The following is a 25,359-nucleotide window of genomic DNA, read 5'->3' as shown; positions in this document are numbered from 1 at the left end:
TTATTGAGGGCTGGTATATAACGATTACATAGATATTAATCTTGGGGACTAGCTGATATTTAATTTATAGACAGTTCTAAGCTATAATATCCTTTTAATTTTTGAGACAGGAGCTCCGGAATGGGAAACTCTGAAAAATGTTGCTTGTAATAAAGAGGATTTTAGCCTTTTTTCATTTCTGTGATCAAAGGACCACTGTGCAGTGCTGGAGATCAGTGGAGTTTAAATACATTTGCGCTCACATTAAAGTGCACATGCTCAGTCATGCCTAGGGCAGCAACCGTGCCATCTTCCTCCAGCTTACACTGAACTATTCTCTCTGCAGTTGGTGGCATTACTACTGAAGTAAGTTGTTTGAAGAGGGCTGCCCGTGTAACCAAATAATAAAGCAGGGGTCCCCAACATGGTGCCCACCAGCACCTTCCCTGGCTCCCAGCAAGTGTTTTTAGAAAGTGGGCGAGGTCAGGTGGGGCTTCTCCCCAGCAGGGCTTCTGGTTGGCCATTGGAGATCTGGTTGGCTGTGAACGTTTTTAAAGAGTTGCTTCGGCAGCAGCTGCCACCACAGCACGAGCATCTTCACCACCGTGCGGCTGAAGGTGAGCTGTGGGTATGCAGAAAGTATTTTAGAAAAATATGTTCATTTGAAAAAGCATCCTGTTAAGACCAGGTCTCCGGCTTCAGCGGGAGACCTCCCAGTCTCCCTGTTCATTGCCCGCCTGCCCATTGAGGGCCAACGGGAGGATTTTTTTTAAAAAAACGGTCATGTGCCTATGGTATGACATCTGACAAATGTCCAGAAGTAACTCATGTCACCGTCATTCCATTGATGTGATGCTCTAGGATTTGGGGGAAACTTTATGGTTTTACTGAGGTTCCATTCCCCCAACACCCCCTGCTCGATGCCATTCAACCTTCAACTCTTCCGCCTGAAATGTTTTAATTGGTTTTTATACCCCGCTTTTCTCTACCTTTAAGGAATCTCAAAGTGGCTTCCAATCGCCTTCCCTTCCCCCCCTCCCCACAACAGACACCTTGTGAGGCAGGGGGGGGGGCAGAGAGAGTTCAGAGAGAACTGTGACTAGCCCAAGGTCGCCCAGTAGGCTTCCTGTGGAGGAGTGGGGAAACCAACCCGGTTCACCAGATTAGAGTCCGCCGCTCATGTGGAGGAGTGGGGAATCAAACCCGGTACTCCAGATTAGAGTCAGCCACTCTTAACCACTACACCATGCTGGAGTTGAAGAGTTACTATAAAGTGATTCATGACCTCACTCCCCGACATTCGGTGGCTGGCTCGACCTCTTGCAGACAAGCATTTTTTGGCTGCGCCCACCGCCTGGATCAGAATTCCAAGGTTGCCCACAGGCTTAAAAAAGTCAGGGACTCCTGATATAGAGAGAAGGTTTGGGGTGTATTTCTGTGCCGAAAGGTTTGAGGGTGGCGTCTCCTTCTCCCTTCTTGGCTGAGGATCCAGGAAAGCTGAGGGGGAAGGAGGTTGGGAGGCAGCTGTCCTGCTGCGCTGGTGAATGGTGGGAGGGGAAGGAGATCTTCCCTGCCTGGCCAGAGGGAGGGAATCCCGGGGTGAGCAAAGGAAACGGGCCCTCTGCTGCCACCTGTTGCCTTCTGGAGGAATAACAAACTAGGTGCCAGCAACCAATCACTGCTTAGGTCTCCTCTCTTCCTAGCAGTCAGAATAAGTATTCTCCCCACGCACCCTCTGCTCACTGGGCGCACCCTCCCTTCACAACAGGCAATATGAGCAGATGGGGAGTGCATAGGCACCTCTCCCTCCTATGAGAGTTTGCCCTACTCGTATGCAAGCACGTTCAGTCCCGATCACGGGAAGAGAGCCTAGACATAAGCTTTGTACATGTGTAGACAATACTGGTTGCCAATCTCCAGGTGGAAAGTCCAAATAAACAAAAAGAAACAATTCTGCATCAGTCAAGCTAGCAACCAAAATAAAGCAGCACTCAGGCTCTATCTAAACACTATATTAATCACACGATCAGATCCTATATAACATATATAACCCTCAGAGGTCTGAGCAAATGTGACTTATATATGAGACATTTTTTGTACCATTTCATCTCATAACGGACAGCTGAAGAAGATTACCGAAACGCTGGAGAATATCTAGAATCCGCGTCCGTCCTTCTTTGAAGTGGATCCGTGTTGTGGACATTATACATGTTTCGTTGAACTTTGCACCCACTTGTTGTTTCGGGGCAGGTTACTAGCCGGATATTACTAGTGTGTTCACGCAGTCTATGCATATACTTTTTGTATGTTTGTATGTGTTGATAAGTAGTTATGTTTGTTTAGAATCTCCAGTTGGAGGCTGGAGATCTTCCGCCATTACAACTGATCTTCAGGTGAAAGAGATCAGTTCACCTGACCAAAGTGGCCATTTTGGCAATTGGACTCTATGGCATTGAAGTCTCTCCCCTCTCCAAACCCTGCCCTCTTCAGGCTCCGCCCCCCCCAAATCTCCAGGTATTTCCCAACCCTGAGCTGGCAACCCTAACGACCATGTGTGACAAATGGCAATGTGCATGCTCCTACTTCCCCTCTACATTCATTGCACCTATACATCATTATACTGCATGTAGAGGGTGGTTGTGTGCAGATCAGAGGTCCCCAATGTAGTGTTTGTGGGCGCCATGGCACCCACCAAGTGCTTTTAGAAAGGGGGGCATATAGGAATTTTGCCTAGCAAGGCTTCTGATGGCCTATTGGAGATTTGATTGGCTGTGCAAATTTTTTTTAATGTTTTTGGCAGCAGCTGCCACCACTGCCCAGTGGTCAGCACTGTGTTACTGAAGTTAAGCTGTGGCAATCATTTTATGGCTGGCTCCGCCTCCTGAGGCAGCCACTTTGTGGCAGGATTTTGTTGCTGTGCCCACCATGCTGTGTCAGAATTCCAGATGTGCCCGCAGCCTTAAAAAGGCTGGGGATCCATGATGTAGAGGGTTACAGAGTCAAAAAGTGTGCAGTCATATTTTTATCATACTTTATCATATAAGACTTTCATATCCTGGAACACTTCATGTAAAATTATGTCATAATTTTTTACAACAACCCTGTAAGGTAGGGCAGTATTATTATATTGTGACTGGAGAGCTAAGATTTGCCTAAGCCAACTGGGTGGATTCACAGCAGACGTCATGTTTGAATGGGGCATGCCCCAGTTTTCAACTTGGTCTCTTAAATTACACTAGCTCTATGAAGAGAGCCAGTGTGGTGTAGTGGTTAGGAGCAGTGTAATCTGGAGAAACGGGTTTGATTCCCCACTCCTCCACATGAGCAGCAGACTCTAATCTGGAGAACTGAGTTTGATTCCCCATTCCTCCATATGTAGCCTGCTGGGTGACCTTGGGCCAGTCACAGTTCTCTTCGAGCTCTACCTCACAGGGTGCCTGTTGTGGGGGAGGGGGAAGGCGATTGTAAGCCGCTTTGAGACTCCTTAAAAGTAGAGAAAAGGCAGGGTATAAAAACCAATTCTCCTTCTTCTATACTAGTAGAATTGGGATTTTTTTCCTTAAAAAAAAAGAGAGAGAGAGAGATGCATGATCATAGCTTATAATGACATTTTAAATAGTGACCTCTATCAAAGACTTTGAAATCACTATGAAATATCTTTAAACTATCAGGACACAAAAATTTATGCAAAGGTTGCAAAAACTGGGTGTAAAATTTAATTTGGTGAAAACCTTTGCAGGGTTTTTTCCCCCTTTCTGCAGACGCTTGTCTAAGCGAAAGGCAGGCATTTCGCAGAGGCGCTGTTACATTAATTCATCTTCCGCATGCCTAGGGCCATGGCTTATAATGGCATTTCCATTCTTTCTAACAGACTCTCAGGACTTTCAGAGGACATCCCAGACAATCATAAGTGCTTCTTCGCTGGACAGATTGGTCTTCTCCTAAGGGCGCTCTTTGATACAGACCGATCTGTTCCATGTAACCCGCCTCCACTTCAGAGGGGGAAAAAAAACCTTTACTAGTCTGATACGGGGCTCAAACCCTGCCCGGTCAGTGGTAGAGGTAGCTCGTTTTAGATTCTGGACAGCAGGGGCCCTTTTAGGTCATAATATGGACTACAGTTGTTCATTTACAGTCTGTCGCCCCCCCCCCAATGGCCCTAGACTCCCCCTCCCCCCAGTCCAGCCTTCTTGGCTCCAGCTTGGGGTGGGGGGAAATCCACCGAGTAACCTAGGAACATAAGCGTATCTTTCACAGGCTCCAATTTAATATAAAAAAGAAATGCAAAACTATATCAAGGATTCTTGTTTTAGCAAGGGATGCATTCCTGACTGAGTTTGTAATGTCCTCTGCATTTTATTCCAGGGGTGTCAAATATATGACCCGCGGGCTGGATTCGGCCCCTTGAGAGCTTTTATCCAGCTCGTGAGCCAGCCGAGGCAACCCCCCCCCCCATTCCCAAGGTGTCAATGATCATAGACCGTTAAAACAACAACAACGTTATTGTTTTAAGCATGTTTGTATTTTAAGTAAAAAAAGTTAAAAAAATTAGTATCATTAATTTGGCATTATGAGAGGGAGGGCAGGAAGGGTTGCATCAGTGTTTGGCTCTCGTGGCCCTTTCTTACTTGCCCAGGGTAATGCTGATCGCCACTCTGGGATCAGGAAGCAATTTTCCTCCAGGCCAGATTGGCCAGGGATCCTGGAGGTTTTTTTTTTTTTGCCAACTTCTGGGCTTGGAGTAGGGGTCACTGGGTGTGTGTGTGGTGGGGGGGAGGTAGTTATGAATTTCCTGCATTGTGCAGGGGGTTGGACTAGATGACCCTGGCGGTCCGTTCCAACTCTATGATTCTATGATTCTCTTCTAATAAATGTACAGGAGAGTTAAGCATGGTAATTGAAATTTTTAAAACCCCATGCTTCTTGCAAAAGGTTGCAAACATCTGCTTCTGGATAAAAATGTATGCTTAGGATGTAATCACCTCTACAAGAAAGCTGTCTTAGAAATGGATCTTCAAGCAGTGGTTCACACTTTGAATAAATGCACAGCAACATGTTAACAGTTTGAGGAACTGCTGTAAAAGCTGAAGTTTTGAACAATACACTGTCTGATTTTTGTTTCCCCCTTGCCAGGTGCCTGGCTTCTCTTTGTCCAGTTTGACATTCATCGTGTGCCTCTCCTGCATCCCGAAAAGTAACCGTTGTTTTGTGTGTTTCACCAGGAGGCTGGAATGCGGACGGAAAAGGCCCCAGCGTTTGGGACACGTTCACCCACCGGGCGGGAGAGCGGGTTTTTGAGAACCAGACTGGCGACGTCGCTTGTAGCAGCTACGCTCTGTGGGAGGAAGATTTGAAATGTATCAAACAGCTTGGCTTGACTCATTATCGCTTCTCTCTTTCCTGGTCACGTCTGTTACCTGATGGGACGACAGGTTTCATCAACCAGAAAGGCAATTGTTCCTTTAAAATAGAAAGTTGTGCCGCTTTAATTCAAGGTTACTGCTGCAGTCTGGCATAATTAATCCAGTGTGCTATTCTGCAGTGCAGTTTGGAAATTGCAACTTTGTTCAGGGTAATTATGGGATGATCTGAGTCCTTTTTTTGAGGGGGGGACCTGATGCCGATTAATATTCTAGGTTGTTGCTCATACTGTTATCTTTTGCGATGAGATAAGTGATATTGCTGGCCATAATTCCATGCTGGCCATAATTAGACAAGGAATAGAGAATAAAACTGCTGCTGTCATACTCCCCTTGTACAAATCTATGGTGAGACCACGCTGTGTACAGTTCTGGTCACCGTACCTAAAAAGGGATATTGCAGAGCTTGAGAAGGTGCAGAAAAGAGCAACGACAATTATCAGGGGGCTAGAGCAACTGCCCTACAAGGAGTGGTTAAAACGCTAGGGCTGTTTAGCTTGGAAAGAAGTCAGTTAAGGGGAGACATGATAGAGGTCTATAAAATTATGCATGGTATGGAGAGAGTGGACATGGAGAAGCTTTTATCCCTCTCTCATAATACCAGAACGTGGGGTCATCTGCTGAATCTGGAGGGTGAGAGATTCAAAACAGATAAAAAGAAGTACTGTATTTTCTGGCGTATAAGACTACTTTTTAACCCAGGAAAATCTTCTCAAAAGTCGGGGGTCGTCTTATACGCCGGGTGTCGTCTTATACGCCGGATGCTGAATTCCGAGCCGGACTGGAGAATCTCCCTGGGGAGCCGCCTCTGCTCTGTCCATGTCCCCGGGGGTTGAGCCGCCCCAGGAGGACCGGTGGCTGGCCCCAGGCCGCGGACTCGGGTTGGGCCACTCCAGGAGGTCTGGGGGCGGCCGCGGGGTTGGGGCGCAGTCCTGAGGGCCAACCCTAGGCCGCGGACTCGGGACAATCCCAAACTCTAAATTTTAACTGTAAAAATGGGGGGGTCGTCTTATACGCCCAGTCGTCTTGTACGCCGGAAAATACGGTATTTCTTCATACAATGCATAGTTAAATTGTGGAACTCCCTGCCCCAGAATGTGGTGATGGCTGCCAACTTGGAAGGCTTTAAGAGGGGAGTAGACATGTTCATGAAGGAGAGGGGTATTCTTGGCTACTAGCCAAAATGGATACTAGTCATGATGCATACTTATTCTCTCCAGTATCAGAGGAGCATGCCTATGATATTAGGTGCTGTGGAACCTAGGCAGGATAATGCTGCTGCAGTCATCTTTTTTGTGGGCTTCCTAGAAGCACCTGGTTGGCTGCTATGTGAACAGACTGCTGGACGATGAGCCTTGGTCTGATCCAGCATGGCTTTTCTTATGTGCTGCTGTTTTGAAAATTACACATTATTGTTTGTCGTTTGGGAAAACAAATCACTCCCATTAATATCCATGGTGCTTTCCTTTTTTTAAAAGGATGGGTCCTGGTAGAGAGAAAAGGGAAGGGAGATGTCAAGGCAACCATCCCAATGAATATGAGCGAGAAGGTGAAAGGGAAGAGGAGGTGGATGTGAGCTAATGCAGCCAAGTGTTTTGGTTGGAAATAAGGACAAACACTGAATTAATCTGTGCTACTTAAAGCCACAGCCTGACCTGGATAGCCCAAGCTAAATCGATCTTGTCAGATCTTGGAAGATTGGCAGGGTCGGCCCTGGTTAGTATTTGGATGGGAGATCTCCAAGGACTACCAGGGTTGTGCTGCGGTGGCAGGCAATGGCAACCCCCCTCTGAACATCTCTTGCCTTGAAAACCCCACCGGGATCGCCATAAGTCAGCTGTGATTTGACGGCACTTTCCACCACCACTTACAGCCATTGTGGTCCATGAGTCAAAAACAGGCAGTTTTATGGGCCCTGGTGCGTCATGTTTCAGGATTCAGTTTCGCGCGGCACTGCAAACTTACAAATTGGGGTGAACTTCTTTTATCGAGTCTGTTCCCCGTGAGGAGCAAAGTTTTTCATTTCCCCATTAAATGTTAGAGCCTTTCGGACCAAGAGCACCACCGCCTTTGCCTGGTTCATAGCACCAGGATGCAGGGAGAGTTTCTGTCATTTGGGATGAGTTTACCAGAGACTCTTGTGATGAGATGATAGAAAATGGTGTGTTTTTTCAGAATTCAGCGGTGATTTTTTAGAATCCCCCCCCTCTGGTTCTTGTAAACACTTTTCAGATTAATATTATGAACTTTAAATTTAGCAAAAGGGCACAGAAGGCTCTCCAAGTCGGCTGCTTTTCATTAGGCGGGCACTCGTTTCTGCTGAGCAGTGATCTGTTGAAGAAACTGCATCAGCCTTACATGGAAAAGGCCACCGCCGCTCCCTTGGATAAATATATTTTTTTCAAAGAGCAAGGGGAGAATTAGAAACTTCAGAAGAAAGTCCTTTTTAAAAAATGGCAGGGATTGGATTCTGAACCTATTCGCATCTAAACCATGGGTGTGGGAAAACTATCTTTTAAATATCATTTAGTTTTCCTTTTTTTTTTTAAAAAGAACTTTTAAAACTGAAACACTACGGCCATTCATGCATCGCTGTTTCCTCTCGGTCGCCCAGCTGACTACTTTGGGGCTTTGCTTTGATTATGATTGCATTTTCCCGACTGTCAGAGGTCACCTTGCTCTCCCCGCGGTTTCCCCCGCGGTTTCTGGAGGCTGGCTAAACACGAATCCAGAAAACGCAGGATAAATGCTTGGGGAGAAAGAGATGACTTCTGACGGTCAGAAAATGCAAGCATAATCAAAGTGAAGCCCTGAAGTAGTTGGCGGGGTGACCGTGAGGAAACAGCCATGCATAAATGGCCTCTGATAGAGTGAGGTGATCAGCTTCAGAGATCAGATTTTGGGGCTGCTCAAAAGTTGCAGACTTGTCCACTGTTTAGTTATTATTATTATTTTTACTGACATGGAAAGGGCCACACCATCTCAGGTTGCACAATTCCTGAAGCCATCTCTGACGATCTCACTCCTTTTAAAATGACCATAAGATGATTTTTTGTTTTTAGGTTGGTGCTGGTTTTATGTTCTAAATAGAGTTGGATCTCTAAAGCACCTCAGGTGGTGGCATGAGACTTCCTCTCTCCAGCTGACTAACAACTCTGCCCCCAGCTTCTGTTCCAGGAAATTGACTCTTATGAATGGCATGAGCCAGCGTGGTGTAGTGGTCAAGAGCAGCAAACTCTAATCTGGAGAACCGAGTTCGATTTCCCACTCCTGCACATGAAGCCAGCTGGGTGACCTTGGGCTAGTCACAGTTCTCTCAGAAATCTCTCAGCCCAGGCGGAGGCAGGCAACGGCAAACCATCTCTGGACATCTCTTGCCTTGAAAAACCTATGGGGCCGCCATAAGTAAGGTGATGTGGTGGTGGTGGAAAGTGCCATCATGAGTTGCAAAGGGGGCGAACTGGAAATTCAGTGGGACATGGAAACTGGCAAAAAAATGCCTTTTCCTCCACTCTGTTCCTTCATGTATGCTGCTGTTCTGCTGGTGGTACTGCACCTTTGGATCCAGTTTATAATTTTTCCTACTTTACTTTGAGATAACACTTTGGAACATTAAAAAAGAATGATCTCAGTAACTGGGATAGCAGATCTGTAAGGTATACGCACGTAAGTGCCGTCTAGTCGCAACTGACTTTTGATGACCCCAGCCAAGGGGCTTTCAAGGCAAGTGGGAAGCAGAGGTGGTTTGCCATGGCCTTCCTCTGCACAGTCTTCCTTGGTGGTCTCCCTTCCAAGTACTGACCCTGCTTGGCTTCTAAGATCTGACAAAATCGAGCTATATCATATTGCATATTGCGTTCCCTCTGCCCTGCAACGTAGATCAGGATTATTATCCCCAGCAAACAGACAGACGGATCTAAAGTGGAGGGGTGCTGTGGCATACTCGCCTAGCGAGTTCAATGCTGAGCCAAAGTTAGGTGGAACTTTGGGCTGGAGTTAATAGCAACTGACCACCTGCATCTAACGGTTTCTTTGCAAGATGGTTCGAAGTAGACAATTTTTTGTTTCGAATAACAACAAGCCAAAAGAGTGTGCGTTTCCCTTCTATTGATAGTTACCAGGATTCATACTTTCAATAAGCCAGCAAGATGGCCAAAGGGGGGGGGGGCAAAATGATTTTAGCAGCAGTAGTCCTTTCTAGCTCCTCATCAACAGAATTAAGGGCTTTGAAATCCAGCGCAACTCCCTTCCACACTCAGGGTGAGGGGAGTTTCTGATCATTTTCTTTGCCCAGACAGCAGGGTCCTTTCCTTGCTGATCTTAATGGATTCACTTGCCAGGTAGGTAAACAGACGGGTTGCCACAAAAGAGTGGCAAACCGTCTGTTTGCCTACCTGGCAAGTGAATCCATTAAGGCCTGTGTGTGCGTGTGCGCTCGCGTACACACACGGGCCTTGGCACCGCTGCCAAGATTTGTGCAACGTCTGGCGGTGTCTTGCTGCATCAGATGCCGGATTAAAAGCAGGGTGGCTGGCATGCTTGAGATAAGGCCGGCCATATGGTGCAGCTGTGGAAGCAGAGTAAGTTTAATGCTGAGCACTGTCCCTGTAAAAATAATAGAGTACGACATCTGGACCTTAAAAAAAAAAAAGCAAACTGAAAACCAAAAGTGGGAAATCAGTTCTTGGCAGAAAGGTTCTCAGTCCCGTATGCATGACACTTCTTTATACTCTCTAGCTGCTGGTCCATCTAACTCAAGAGTTGTCTGCTCTGACCGGGGGCACAGCTGATTAGGGTCTCAAGCAGAAATGGGCCTTTTATGCATGTCTCTTTCCCTCACCGTCACCCCTCTGATGACTTTGGGTCTTTGTTTTGATTTTGCATGCCATTTCCGACCGTCAGAGGTCGCCTCGCTCTCCCCCTGCGTTTCCCCACATTTTCAAATTCAAGATAAAACAGGTCTCTGAAAACGTGGGGAAAGGCAGGAGGAGAGCGAGGTGACCTCTGACGGTCGGAGACGGCATGCATAAACAAAACAAAGACCTGAGGTCATTGGATGGGGGTGACGACGAGCGAAACAGCCCTGCATAAAAGACTTTAGTCTTCCCCCAGCTTTGTTATCTGATATCCTTGAACTGGAGATGCCCCTGACTGAGCCTTGGGTATTCTGTTTGGAAACCACCTGCTCTATACCCCTGGACTATGGTCCTTCACATAAGCAGCTCTTGTTGCTTGCTAAAGTAGAGGAAAGTGGCGTACAGGTTAGGCGAATGACCTGCTAAGGGTGGATGTAAAATTTTTAAGGAGGTGGAGGGGATTTGATAGCAGTTACATTGCTCTGTAAACAAGTGCACCTTTTTCTCTTCTTGGGAGATATAGGAAACCCTGTTCTGTGGGTTTTCTGAATGTCAGTTTGAATGGGGGAAACAGCCAGCTACAAGAAGATACTGTAGGTTAGCAGCAGTAGTACCGGCCATGTAGACCAAAAAGTATCTTTAAAGCATGTTTCAAATGTCAGGGTTCTCATCTCAAGGGAAAAACCTGCACCACAGACAGGCAAGGCGGTTGGATCTTCTCTCTCTGAGGATCAGAGGACATCTTATGAGCGGGTGTTTCCGTTCCTATGCTCAGGGATAGGCAGGTTCTTCAATTTTTAACTTCCTGTCCTGTGCCGAAACGCCCTCCCAGTTCTATTCCTGCCTTAGAGAGAAGAGCAGCCTTTTTAGCGAGCTCCTCAGCTACGCTCGAGATTCAAATTCCTTTTCTATCATCTACCCGTCCATTATCTACTAACCCAAACCTGCCCTGCTCCGTCTGTTTCCCCTTGTCTGTCTCCGTCTCCTTTTCGTTTGGATCCTTTCCTTTTGTGCCTGTCCATTTGTTCCCCTCACGGAGGAAAATGGCGGCAACCGAGGAGTTGTCCGGTGAGGAACTCCTATCTGGGGACGAGGCGGTGTCGACGGAGCTCTTGCCTTCTCGCCGGAATAAAACGGCGGGGGCGAGTGAAGGAAAAGCGCGGCGGCAGCAGGAGCCAGCAGCAGCTGCGACGCGGCACAAGCGAAAGCAAGCGGACGCCGAGGGAGAAAAAAGTGGCGAGAAACACCCGCGCCCAGACAAACACCCGCGCCCAGACAAAGTGGCCGCCGAACCTCCCCGTTCGTCCCTGGAGGGTGACGAGGGTGAGAAAGAGCAACCGGTCCGTAATGTCGGCTCCACGGGAAGTTCTGCTACGGACATCGAAACTGGTACAGTGCAATCCTCTCTTTCCCTTTTGACGGTGGGGGGGGCAAGCAAACAGGGAATGTTGGAATTAATGTGCAGGGCTCTGCGCGAGGAATTTGCCCTATTGGGTGAAATGTCTTCCAGGGGTCCCTCTATTTCCCGAGCCTCTTCTCCTTCCAGGAGTTCAGTGCAGTTGGAGGTTCCAACACAAGGAGGTTCCAACACAACTAAGGCAGCCAGAAAGGCAAAACCACCTCACCTTTCTAAGGCCACCCTTCAGGATCCTTCTTCTGGGGAAGAAGAAGAGAGAGAAGAGGGAGAAGGGGGAGAACAAGGCCAGAACCCTCATCCACGCTTGTTTGCGGGGGAGGATTATCAAGCTTTTCTATGTAAGGTGATGTCAGCCCTTGATCTTCACGAGGATGAAGACACGGAGGCTATTAAGAGTAAGGCTAAGTTCAGGGGCTAAAGGAGTTTTTTACCAGATTACAGACTAAGTCATGTTCAGTGCCTTTTCCTGAATATTTTGAAGACCTGGTTAAATAGGAATGGCAGAAACCGATGTCCAGTAAACAGATACCAGCCTCTGTTAAGAAGCTATATACACTGGAACCCAGAGCCATGTCACTTTTGCAGGTGCCCTTGGTGGAAGCCCCTGTGACAGACCTCCAGTCCTCAGGTCTAATTTCAGAGGATGGAGCAGGCAGTATTAAAAATCTCCTAGATAGGAAGATTGATTATGCTGCCAAGAAGGCACACGAAGCGGCCGCGCTATCCATCCAGGCATCAGCTACGTCCGCCCTAGTGGCAAGGGCCAGCATTATGTGGATTAGAAAAATCATTGAATTACTTCCACCAGGCAATAAAAGAATTTTGGATGGCCTTAAATGCCTTTTAAAAGCCTCCAATTTCATGGCAGATGCTACTCTGGACTCCTTGTCCTTCACAGCTAGGTCCTTAGCGGCTTCCTCCGCTGTCAGGAGGGCCGCTTGGATCAGATCCTGGTCGGCTGACTGCGGTTCTAAGGCTATACTCCTGGGGTATCCTTTTGAAGGTGGTCGCTTGTTTGGGCCAAAACTCGATGACATCCTTGTGGAAACCAAGGACAAAAAGAAAGCCCTGCCCAAATACATTAAGAGGGATGGGAAACCATCCTTTCCGCACTCCTTTCGTCCCTTTAGAACATCCCACTTCATGGCACGCCCCAGACCCGATGGAAGAACCTCTTGGAGTTCTGGACGGGGATCCTTCAGAAAAGGATCCAGATTTGGCAAGGGCGGGCAGTTCGGTGGACAGGGAGTGGGCAAATCTGCAAGATTTGGAGACAAGCAGGGAAAAGAATGACTCCAGATTGGCTCCTGTGGGGGGGCATCTACTTCTACTCGCCATGGTGTGGGCCTCCTCAACGACAGACAAATGGTCACGTCAACTAATATGTCAAGGTTACAAAATAGAATTTCAAAAATTTCCACCAAATCGATATCTAAATTCTCCAGTGTCGCGCAATCAAGAGAAGGTACTGCGGACACAAAGGGCCATTCAACACTTGTTGGACATTCACGCAATAGAACATGTTCCAGAATTAGAGCGGCGCAGCGGGGTTTACTCCTTTTTTGCAGTGCCAAAGAGAAATGGAGACTGGAGGGCCATTCTGGATTTAAAATTCCTCAATCGCTTTATCTACAAAAGGCATTTCAGAATTGAGACTCTCCGGTCCATAGTGGAAGCCCTTCGTCCGCAAGCATACTTGACGTCCATAGATTTGACGGAAGCGTATATGCACATCATGATACACCCGTCCCATCGCAGGTACCTTCGCTTCACTCATGGCCATCTACATCTACAATTCCGGGCATTACCCTTCGGACTTACATCAGCTCCGAGAGTATTCTCCAAGGTCCTCGTCAACCTTGTGGCGATTCTGAGGGAACAGGGGATCTACGTTTTCCCCTACCTCGACGACATCTTGGTGAGTGCCCCATCGGAATTGGTCGCGAGGCAGCACACGGAGAAGGTCATTACAACACTGACCCAACACGTCTTTATTGTCAACATGTCCAAGAGCCTTACCACGCCTTCACAGACAATTCATCATCTGGGAGCAATCATAGACACGGTACAGAACAAGATGTTTCTCCCAAAGGACAAAATGACTACCTTGCAGACCTTAGCCAAGACTACCAGAGCGTCAAAATCAGTTGGCCTCTCAACCTTGGTCAGACTACAAGGACTCATGGTGGCTTGTATAGACCATGGACACGACTACACATGAGGGTCCTTCAATGGTTCCTGAAACCCTTCCAAATTCAAATAATTCAGAAAAAGAACCCACGTTTGCTACTTACACCACAGGTCAAGGACAGCCTGCTGTGGTGGACCAGGAAGGCCAACTTGTCAAGAGGCCTACCCTACATCACGGGCTCATCGATTCAGTTATTTACAGATGCGAGTCTAAGGGGCTGGGGAGCCACCCTTCAGAACCATTTTGCCCAAGGCCAGTGGACGTGTCGGAAAACCGCGTGCACATCAACAAGCTGGAACTAAGGGCTGTCCACAAAGCCCTCCTCAAATTCCAACCGCTAGTCGAGGGTCAGCATGTTCTGGTGAGAACAGACAATGTATCCACCAAGGCTCATCTAAACAGACAAGGAGGGTCTCGTTCCTCCTCCCTCCATGTGGAATCCTTGACCATTCTCAATTGGGCGAAAAAGCACCTCGCCTCCCTAAAAGCAGAACACCCCCAGGGTGTTCTGAACCAACAAGCCGACTGGCTGAGCAGACAGCAGGTGGACGAAGGAGAGTGGGCCTTGAACAGGGACGTTTTTCTTCTCGTCCACATGAGATTCGAGAGTCCGACAGTGGATCTCTTTGCCTCATCAAAAAACCGACAGCTCAGAAGGTTCTTCTCAAGGTTCTTGGACCCAGAGGCAGAAGGAGTAGATGCCCTGGAGTCTCCTTGGCCAAGGGAGAAGCTCTATGCCTTTCCACCACTTCCGGTGTTACCCAAAGTTCTCAGGAAGATTCGGAGGGAAAGGGCTCACGTTGTGTTGATCGCGCCCCATTGGCCCAGACGTCCTTGGTTCCCGGCTCTGAAAGAGCTATCCATCCAACAACCATGGGAATTGCCAGTGACGGAGGATCTTCTACATCAAGGTCCCATTTTACTTCCGGGCCCAGCGTGGCTAAAACTGACCGCCTGGGACTTGAAAGGCAATGGATGTTAAGCCTCGGATATTCCACGGAGGTGATATCGACTATGTTGGAAGCCAGAAAATTATCGACCAAACGCATTTATAATTTTACGTGGAAAGCATTCGTCCGTTGGTGTGACAGGAAACATCTGGATCCATTAAATATTTCAACGGCTAGCCTGCTTCATTTCCTACAGGACGGTCTGAACCAACACTTGAAAGCATCTACTCTGCGTCGACAGGTGGCAGCTATAGCCACAGTAATTACACACCTCGATGGGTATGTCACTACTCGACATCCACACATTGTCACCTTCCTTAAGGGGGTTTCTTATCTGTCGCCTCCGACACTTCATAGGTTTCCCACATGGCGTTTGAACGTGGTTTTGAAAGCCTTGACACAGTCACCCTTCGAGCCGTTAAGGGACATACCCTTGTTCTGTCTACGCATGAAGGTACTCTTCTTGGTTGCGGTGGCTTCTGCCAGAAGGGTGTCGGAATTGAGGGCTCTATCATCAAGAGACAGCCTTTGTGTCTTTCACGCGGACAAAGTTGTCCTTCGTCCGGACCCAACCTTCATACCAAAAGTGAATACCAGCTTTACAAACAACAGGAGCTGGTATTACCATCCTTCTGTCCTAATCCGCATCACCCCAAAGAGAAAAATTGGCACACTCTGGATGTCAGAAGAGCATTGAAAATTTATCTAAAACGCACAAAATCCTTCAGACGATCGGAGGCTCTCTTCATTTCCATATCTCCTCCAAATAAGGGACTCAAAATGTCAAACCCTTCTATAAGTAGATGTATCAAGCAATGTATACAACTTTGTTATCAGCACGCTGGCATCCCCTGTACGCAGGGAATAACAGCTCACTCAGTACGAAGTGCTTCTACCTCCGCGGCCTTTGACACTCAAGATTCGGTGGAGGAGATATGCAAGGCAGCGATGTGGACGACCTCGTCTACCTTCGTTAGACATTATAGAATTGATGCCTACGCTTCCGCAGATGCCTCGTTTGGAAGGAGAGTGCTTCAGCAGGTGGCGAATGATGCTTGACCCCACCCAGAAGTGACGGCTCTTGAACATTCCGCTCATAAGATGTCCTCTGATCCTCAGAGAGAGAACGGAGCCTTGGCTTACCTGTGAGGGCTCCTTCTTCTCTGAGGGAAGAGGACATCTTGCCCGCCCTGGGCGAAGACAGAGCGCCAGTCAAGCAACAACAACAACAATGAAAATAATTGGATTATTTCAAAATAAACCATTCAATCCTTACCTGATGTTCTTTCCCAGGTTAATAACATCTCATGTTTTGGTTGTTAATTCTGGTTGTACTATTGTTGATCAATATTTGTCAGCGTTGGTTTTTTGACGCTTGTTTCTTGCACTGCATATTATATGTTATGTGTTTTCTGTCCTCTTATTCTACTTTGGAAGTCCTCGAACTGGGAGGGCGTTTCCGGCACAGGACAGGAAGTTAAAAATTGAAGAACCTGCCTATCCCTGAGCATAGGAACGGAAACACCCACTCATAAGATGTCCTCTTCCCTCAGAGAAGAAGGAGCCCTCACAGGTAAGCCAAGGCTCCGTTCTCACTCACTCATCATCTGTCTTGCATACATTTCTCAAGCTCTTGTCAAGTTAAGGCCTATGTCTGGTTGTTGTATAAAACAAACTGGTTTTGTATTTTTTCCCATGAGAAAAACTGGTGTTGAACATGCACTGAGAATTAAAGGTGGCACTTTTTTGTTTACCAATCAGGTCCTGTTGCTGTTTATTTCCTATTGTGTTTCACAGTTTGTTGGGTCCCTTACAGCATGGTGTAGTAGTTAGGAGTGGTGGACTCTAATCTGGAGAACTGGGTTTGATTCCCCATTCCTCCACATGAGCAGCAGAGGCTAATCTGGTGAACTGGATTAGTTTCCCCACTCCTCCACATGAAGCCTGCTGGGTGACCTTGGCCTTGTCACACTCTCTCAGCCCCACCTACCTCACAGGGTGTCTGTTGTGGGGAGAGGAAGGGAAGGAGATTGTAAGTTGGTTTTGTTCTCCTTACAAGGTAGAGAAAGTCGGCATATAAAAACCAACTCTTCTCCTTCCTTCCTTCCTTCCTTCCTTCCTTCCTTCCTTCCTTCCTTCCTTCCTTCCTTCCTTCCTTCCTTCCTTCCTTCCTTCCTTCCTTCCTTCCTTCCTTCCTTCCTTCCTTCCTTCCTCCCACTTTATAGGTTACATACACCCACAAAGGAGATCTTAAACATCCCTGGCAAGGAGCATTATTAAAATGAAGGATGGATATAGATATAAAATTATATTATATATAAAATAAAATTATATATATAATTTTATATATATTTATACATAATTTTACACACACACACACACATACACACATAGACACACACACACACACACACACACACACACACACATATATATATATATATATATATATATATATATATATATATATATATGTATGTATGTATGTATATAATATATTATTTTATTTTTGAGCAGGACGGGCGAGGGCCTTTTCCATCGTGGCCCCGACCTGGTGGAATGCTTTGCCTGGGGAGACTCGTGCCCTGCAGGACTTTTTTGCGTTCCACAGGGCATGTAAGACAGAGTTATTCCACCAGGCGTTTCGCTTCTGTAATCTTGATGGACTCCACCATCGAAGTTGCTAATTTTTTAAATGCCAAAAGCATTAGTTTGTTGTGTGCAGAGTTTTAAATTGGATTTTATTGAAATTGTATTATTGTTATCATATTGCTAAGTTGTTAGCTTCCCTGAGCCCCATTTTGGGGGAAGGGTGGGGCAAAAAACTAATAGATTAATTAGATGTTTGTGGGGTTTGAGCCTGTGAGTCTGATTTTTTTTTTTTTTAAATGAAGGCTGCAGAAGACCCGTGCCTGCTAAACCGAGTACCGTTGCGAATGTGCTTCTCTTGCTTTCTGTTTCAGGAGTTGATTATTACAACAACATGATTGACAGCCTGCTAGCCAACAGTGTGACACCCATGGTTACATTGTATCACTTCGACTTGCCACAGTGCTTAGAAGATCAGGGTGGCTGGAGATCGAGTGTGACCGTGGAAGCCTTCGAGGCATATGCCCAGTTTTGCTTCAAAACATTTGGAGACAGAGTGAAGCTGTGGATCACCATAAATGAACCTTATGTCGTTGCAGAGCTTGGCTATGAAAAAGGCACCATGGCCCCAGGCGTTAAGGAACCTGGTACTGGAGCATACCTGTCCGCTCACAACATGATCAAAGCGCATGCCGCAGCCTGGCAAACTTATGATAAAGAATTCCGGAAACGGCAGGGTGGACTTGTGTCTATAGCTCTCAACTCGGACTGGGCAGAACCCTTGCATCCGAATTCCCCTGACGACCAGGAAGCAGCTAAGAGGCACATAGGATTTTGCCTGGATTGGTTTGCTACCCCAATCTTTCTGAACGGTGACTATCCAGACATCATGAAATCCAAGATCTCTGCCATCAGTAAAAAGCAAGGCTATCCGTCCTCAAGGCTTCCAGAATTTACCGAGGAAGAGAAGATGGCAATCAGAGGCACTGCTGATTTCTTTGCTGTGAATTATTATACTGCTCGCAAAATTAAGCACCAGGATTATGCATGTTGTCAGCCAAGTACAACGGGAGACAAAGAAGCAGAGCAAGTAACAGATCCGTCTTGGCCTGTTGCAACTGGCAGCTCTTGGCTGGCTGTTGTTCCATGGGGGTTGCGCCACCTGTTGAAATACATCAAGGTACGGCTCTTGGTTTTTCTTTATCACTTCTGTAGAATATAAACTGGTAACATCTAGATTAGATTACTACGATGCAGTCTTTGTGGGGATGCCCTTGTAGACTGTGTCGACTACAGTTGGTACAGAATACTGTGGCCAGAATGCTGACAAGACTGGGCCATATTACTCCAGTCTTGTTGCTTCTACACTGGTACTGAATGTGCTTCTTGGTTCAATTCAGGGTTCTGATATTGCCTTCAAAGCTCTATAAGGCTTGGGGCCACCATACTTGAAAGGACACAACATATAGGTAAATGGCAGAACTCCCTGCCCCAGGATGTGGTAATGGCTGCCAACTTGGAAGGCTTTAAGAGGGGAGTGGACATGTTCATGGAGGAGAGGGCTATCCATGGCTACTAGTAAAAATGCATACTGGTCATGATGCATACCTATTCTCTCTAGTATCAGAGGAGAATGCTGTTTGACAGAGTTGCTCTGGAGGAAGTACAGAGGGCAGAGGTCAAGCAATTCTGTGAATGTTCCCTTCCAGCATTGATATTCAGAGATTAACTGCCTCTGAATGTGGAGGGTCCCCTTAGTCTCCATGATGGATGGACCCATTCTCCATGAAACTTTTTAATCTCCTTTGAAAGCCATCTGTGCCTGTAGCCATCACTGTGACCTCAGGCAGTGGATTCCACAATTTAATGACTCATTAATGACTTTGGGGTCAGAAAGCAATTTTCCTCCAGGCCAGATTGGCCAAGAATCCTCCAGGGTTTCTTTTTCTTTTCTTTTTTTGCCATCTTCTGGGCATGGAGTAGGGTGTCACTGGGGATGTGGGGGGAAAATAGTTGTGAATTTCCTGCATTGTGCAGGGGGTTGGACTAGATAACCCAGGTGGTCCCTTCCAACTCTATGATTCATTGAATAAAGAAGTGCTTTCTTTTGTCCCTCTTGAATCGATTTGCCCATCAACTTCCTTGGATGCACTTGGGTTCTACTATTAAGGGAGAAGGATAAAAAGACCTGTCTGCCCACTTCCTCCACTCTAGGCATAATTTTATAAACCTCTATCATCTCCAGCCATCTTTTTGCTAGACTCTCCACCCTTTTCTCATGAGAAAGGTGCTCCAACCCTTAATCATCTTGGTTGCACACTTCTGTGCTTCTTGTTCTGCACTCTCCATTTTGAGATGCAGCCGCTGGAACTGTGCAGTTTTCCAAAAGAGGCCGCACCACGGCTCTGTACAGGGGCATTACAATACTTGCCATTTTACATTAAATCCTTTCCTAATACTCTTCAGCATAGAGTTTGCTTTTTTGCCGCTTAACAAACCATCCATAACTAAGGTCTAATGCACAATAAGGTTTCATTGTGGAGAATGGCAGAATGGCATGTTGTTGGTTTCCCTGTGAACTCAGGTAACATCAGTGTGTAGCAAGTGGTGACCATGTGGTAATCTCTCACACAAGAGTTACTTCCTGGTAGTTTTGGGAGAGTTACCCATGTGACTCCTTTGTGAGGTTGCAAACACCTGGTTGGAAAAATACCTGGAGACTTGGGGAGTAAACCTGGGGGAGAGGAGGGAACTCAGTAGGGTATAATGCACTAGAGCAGAGGTGTCAAACATAAGGCCCACGGGCCGGATCTGGCCTCTTGAGAGCTCTTATCCCATGAACCAGCCGAGGCAACCACCCCCCTCCAGTCCCGATCTGGGCTGGCATGGCATGGCCCGGCCCGACCAAGTGACATTTATGTCATATCCGGCCCTCGTAACAATTGACACCTCTGCCCTAGAGTTCACCATTTTCTCCAGAGGAACCGATCTCTGTAGTCTGGAGATCAGCTGTACTTCTGGGAGATCACCAGGCCCTACCTGGAGGTTGGCAACCCTCATTCTTTGGTATTGAAGGCAAGGTGAGTCCTCAGGCCTACTTTTCCTGTAAGACAATCTCTGGACTCCTTTTACACTGAAGACTTTCTCTCTGTTAATGTGGATAAGGGTTCTGTCTCCCTGGTACTGCAAAACACACACAGATGTCTCAGGTGACTCATGTAAAATGCGATCCCCTTGGAAAATATTTGAGAACTCGTGGGAGGAGGAGGGTGTGTGACGTCACAGATTCCAGCCATGTAGCAGAGTGCAGTTAGCTTCTGGTGCACACATAAGACCATTTTTTCGTGAGGTCTTCTGTGGACAGAACAAAAAATGACACATTCATGTTTTTTAAAGGGTTGGGTCCGTGTTCCCAGAACCCAGCTTCGGTTCCTTGCAGCCAGGCAGCACCTGCAGGAAATAGCTTTCTAAAAATAGTGGTGGTGGGAGAAAGTGCCGTCAAGTCATAGCTGACTTGCGCTGGTCGGGTTTCCAAGGCAGGAGACGTTCAGAGGTGTTTTGCCACTGCCTGCCTCCGCATGGGCTGAGCGTGTTCTGAGAGAAGTGTGACTGGCCCAAGGTCACCCAGCAGGCTTTCATGTGCAGGAGTGGGGAATTGAATCCGGTTCTCCAGATTAGAGTCCCGCCGCTCTTAACCACCGCACCACACTGGCTCTCTGATGGTTCTTTTATGCTGCTTTAATTTTCTCACTACACTCCTTTTACTTGCAATTTAATGGACATTGAAAATGCATGCCCATTTTCTGGAGAAAACTCGGCACGAGGAAGAATATGAGAAACAACAAAAAAGAGAAATTGAAATAGGGGTGTTCTATCAGAACCATCAGACTTGAGAAATTGGGTCTCGACTAGGGTTGCCAGGTCGCTCTTCGCCACCGGTGGGAGGTTTTTTTGGGGCGAAACCTGAGGAAGGCAGGGTTTGGGGAGGGGAGGGACTTCAATGACATAGAGTCCAATTGTCAAAGTGGCCATTTTCTCCAGAAGAAGAAGAAGAGTTGGTTTTTATATGCCGACTTTCTCTACCGCTTAAGGAAGAATCAAACTGGCTTACAATCACCTTCCCTTCTCCTCCCCACAGCAGACACCCTGGGAGGTAGGTGTGGTGAGAGAGTGTGACTGGCCCAAGGTCACCCAGCTGGCTTTGTGTGTAGGAGTGGGGAATCAAACCCGGTTCTCCAGATTAAACCCGGTGAACTGATCTCTATCGGCTGGAGATCAGTAGTAATAGCTGGAGATCTCCAGCTATTGCCTGGAGGTTAGGAAAACAGTACAGGGGCAACAGTCATGTAAATTGCACCTTTTGTACATGACTGTTGCCCCTGTACTGTTTTCCTAACCTACTTGGTATTAGTATAGAGGTGCCTTTTTCTTCTCCATTGCCTGGAGGTTGGCAACCCTAGTCTCGATCCTGTCCAGTCTACAAAGGCTTCTCCTTTCTCTTTCCCAAGAATCGATGGCCTCTGGTCATATTTTTGATAGCCAATTCCTTGGTAAAGTGGAAAACATGGATAGAGTTTGTCCTCTGGGGGTTATTTTTTGGCAGCTGGGCTGGGGTTTGAAGGCAGAATTATCTGAACCAACCGTTTGAGAGAAAAGGCTTCTTGAAGTGGCAAAAATCAACAGCAAGTACAATTTCTAACAATCCCAGTCTTATGAAGAGTACATTGCCTGATAGACATTCACAGTGTGTTCTGTTGGTGGCTGTGAAGCCTCAAACTAATTGGCTCAGCTGGTTTAGGAACTTCCCAAATCCCCAGGGAGCAAATCTGTTCAAATGTTTCCCGCTGATCTTCTGGGAGGGAAGACGAGCTGTCAGGTTGGTTTTAAAATTTCTCACCAGCCGTGTGCAGAAGAATCGTTTTCTGGGACAGGTGAGGACAACCCAGAAGCCTGGGAAGATAACGGAGACGCAGAGCCCATCTGGGTGAAGAAGGGGGCCCGATAGGCAACGGACGGTGAGAAGAAGCTTTCTGTTTTCTGTTGCCCCAGAAGGTTGGACCAGAACCAACGGGTTGAAATTAAATCAAAAGAATTTCCAGCTAAACATTAGGAAGAACTTCCTGACAGAGTGATTCCTCAGTGGAACAGGCTTCCTCGAGAGGTGGTGGAGGTTTTTAAGCAGAGGCTAGATGGCCATCTGACAGCAATGCTGATTCTGTGAACTTAGGCAGATCATGAGAGGGAGGGCAAGAAGGGATGACTCAGTGCTCGGATCTTGTGGCCCCTTCTTACATGCCCAGGTAAATGCCAATTGCCACTTTGGGATCAGGAAGCAATTTTCCTCCAGGCCAGATTGGCGAGGGATCCTGGAGGGCTTTTTTTTTTTTTTTTGCCATCTTCTGGGTAGGGGTCACTGTGTGTGTGTGTGGGTGGGTGGGGGAGGTAGTTTTGAATTTCCTGCATTGTGCAGGTGGTTGGACTAGATGACCCTGGTGGTCCCTTCCAACTCTATAATTCTATGATTGAATGATTTTAAGCATCAATGGTGAAATGGGGTTGAGGAAAGGGCAGAAGATCTGGGGAAACTGAAGCAAGAGGGGGCTCTGTGCTATGGGGAGTTGCAGTCCCCACTCTGCCATGTGCTGGGTGACCCGAGGCCAGTCACATACTCTTAGCCTAACCTACCTCACTGGGTTGTTGTGAGGGTAACATGGAAAGGAGGGGAACGATGTAAGGTGCTTTAAATCCCATTGGGGATAAATGCAGAAATAAATACAGAAAAGAAAATAAGGGAGTTAGTAGAGTTAGGGCAAAAAACAGCAGGCTAGAATAAGTATTAGAAGGCTCACCTGGGCATAATTGAACTTGTTGGGTACATGTTTCAATGAACTTGGAGATGCATATCCCCTTATGGAACCACTAGCTGTTGTGCACTATTCAATTTGCCTGTCCAGAACTCAACAGGTGCCACTTGCTAGGGTTGCCAACCTCCAGGTACTAGCTGGAGATCTCCTGCTATTACAACTGATCTCCAGCTGATCAGTTCACCTGGAGAAAATGGCCGCTTTGGCAACCGGACTCTATGGCATTGAAGTCCCTCCCCTCCCCAAACCCCACCTTCCTCAGGCTCCGCTGGTGGCGAAGAGGGACCTGGCAACCCTATAGATCAGGGGTCCCCAACATGGCACTCATGGGCACCATGTCACCCACTGATACCTTTCCTGGTGTCCACCAAGTGTTTTTAGAAAGTGGGCGGAACTAAAGGGGGCTTTTGCCCAGCAGAGCTTCTGATTGGCTGTGCAGATTTTTAAAAAATGCTTTGGCAGCAGCTGCCACCGCTGCGCAAAGATCTTCACTGCATGACTGAAGGCAATTGTGTGTTAAGCAGAGATTCTGCATGGAATGGCAAAGAATTACTATTAGGGTTATGCATAACCCTGACAATTTGTGATTGTCCCATAGGACCCATTTTGTGGTTGCGCCCACCACCTTGTGGGAGAATTCCAAAGGTGCCCACGGGCTCAAAAATTTTGAGGGTCTCTGTACTAGATAACTAGGATAATACTGACGGTTCTGTAAGCCTTTGGGTATCCTTCTCACTTCGTCCCCCTGATGCAATGAAAGACAAGATCATAATTTATCAGATTAAATGGTAGTAAGGCCCAGTGCAGCATGCAATAGCAGCATGGGCATGGTGGAAGTTTAAAGGTATTTGTTACTTGCCTTCAGGCCTACTTAGCAAGAGAAAGGCATGATAAAAATTAATAAAATAAAATAATATCCTTACTGCAGTCCCTGGAGAAGCAGCAATGGGATTGTCGTGGCTGCATCTACTCGTATTTGGCAAAGTAGTCCCCACAGAGCTTATCATCTGCTAAAGATCTCTTAAAGCTCAACCTTTTTTGCCAGCATGGTTTAGTGGTTTAGAGCGGTGGACTCTAATCTGGTGAACCGGGTTTGATTCCTAGGGTTGCCAGGTCCCTCTTTGCCACTGGTGGGAGGTTTTTGGGGCAGAGCCTGAAGAGGGTGAGGTTTGGGGAGGGGAGGGACTTCAATGCCATAGTGTCCAATTGCCAAAGCGGCCATTTTCTGCAGGTGAACTGATCTCTATCGGCTGGAGATCAGTTGTAATGGTAGGAAATCTCCAGCCACTACCTGAAGGATGGCAACACTAACGATTCTCCACTCCTCCACATGAGCAGCGGACTCTAATCTGGTGAAACGGGTTTGTTTCCCCACTCCTACACATGAAGCTTGCTGGGTGACCTTGGGCCAGTCACAGTTCTCTCTGAACTCTGTCAGCCCCACCTACCTCACAAAGTGTCTGTTGTGGGGCGAGGACGGGAAGGAGATTGTAAGCCAGTTTATTTTGTTAGCAAAAGTATATACAATTTATTTTTAGATGGAAGAGAGTGAGGGGGAAGTCAATTTAAGTGTAAACTACTATTATTAATAGTTTTTTATTACCTTTATTAATTTTTGTAATAGATGTTGATTTATATGTTGATATATTAAATGAAGAAAATAATAAAAAAATTAAAAAGAGAGATTGTAAGCCTGTGTGATTCTCTTTAAATGGTAGAGAAAATAGGCATATAAATACCTCCTCCTTCGACATCTATGCAAGTGCTGTGGATTGCTTAACCTCAGCAGCTGCCCTTTGGATACCAGTTTCTAGATGTGTACATATGGACATTCTGTCCCCACATTCAGATAATTTCTGCCTGTTGGAATAGCCACAGTTTGGCCAGTGACAATAAGGCAGATGTTATGCTGGGGGGGGGGGGGCGGGGAGAAGATATTTTAGTATTCCCATTAAAAGAAGTAATTTCTCTGCTTTCATGGGTATTTGCACAGTTTTGCTGTTCCATTGTTAGAGGTAAAAGGTCAGCTTGTACAAAATTTAGTTAATAGGGTCACTGCAATTTGATGAAAACCAGTTTGGGGTTGTGGCTTA

The 25,359-nt window shown here is 46.9% G+C and overlaps 1 protein-coding gene across 1 annotated transcript in view; it reads left to right on the top strand.

The window, feature by feature from the left end:
- The window catches only part of LOC130482399 (cytosolic beta-glucosidase-like), a 57,809-nt gene that overhangs the window by 5,899 nt on the left and 26,551 nt on the right, over positions 1-25,359 (top strand). The window contains exons 2-3 of the mRNA XM_056855107.1: positions 5,202-5,429; positions 17,777-18,582. Of these exons, the coding sequence (XP_056711085.1) occupies positions 5,202-5,429; positions 17,777-18,582 (1,034 nt within the window). The remainder of the gene's footprint in view (positions 1-5,201; positions 5,430-17,776; positions 18,583-25,359) is intronic.

This window comes from Euleptes europaea, chromosome 9 (genome assembly GCF_029931775.1).
Source record: "Euleptes europaea isolate rEulEur1 chromosome 9, rEulEur1.hap1, whole genome shotgun sequence".
In the NCBI taxonomy this organism is placed as follows: Eukaryota; Metazoa; Chordata; class Lepidosauria; order Squamata; family Sphaerodactylidae; genus Euleptes; species Euleptes europaea.
Note: the sequence above shows the minus strand (reverse complement) of the source record. Positions and strands in the feature narration are given on the sequence as shown.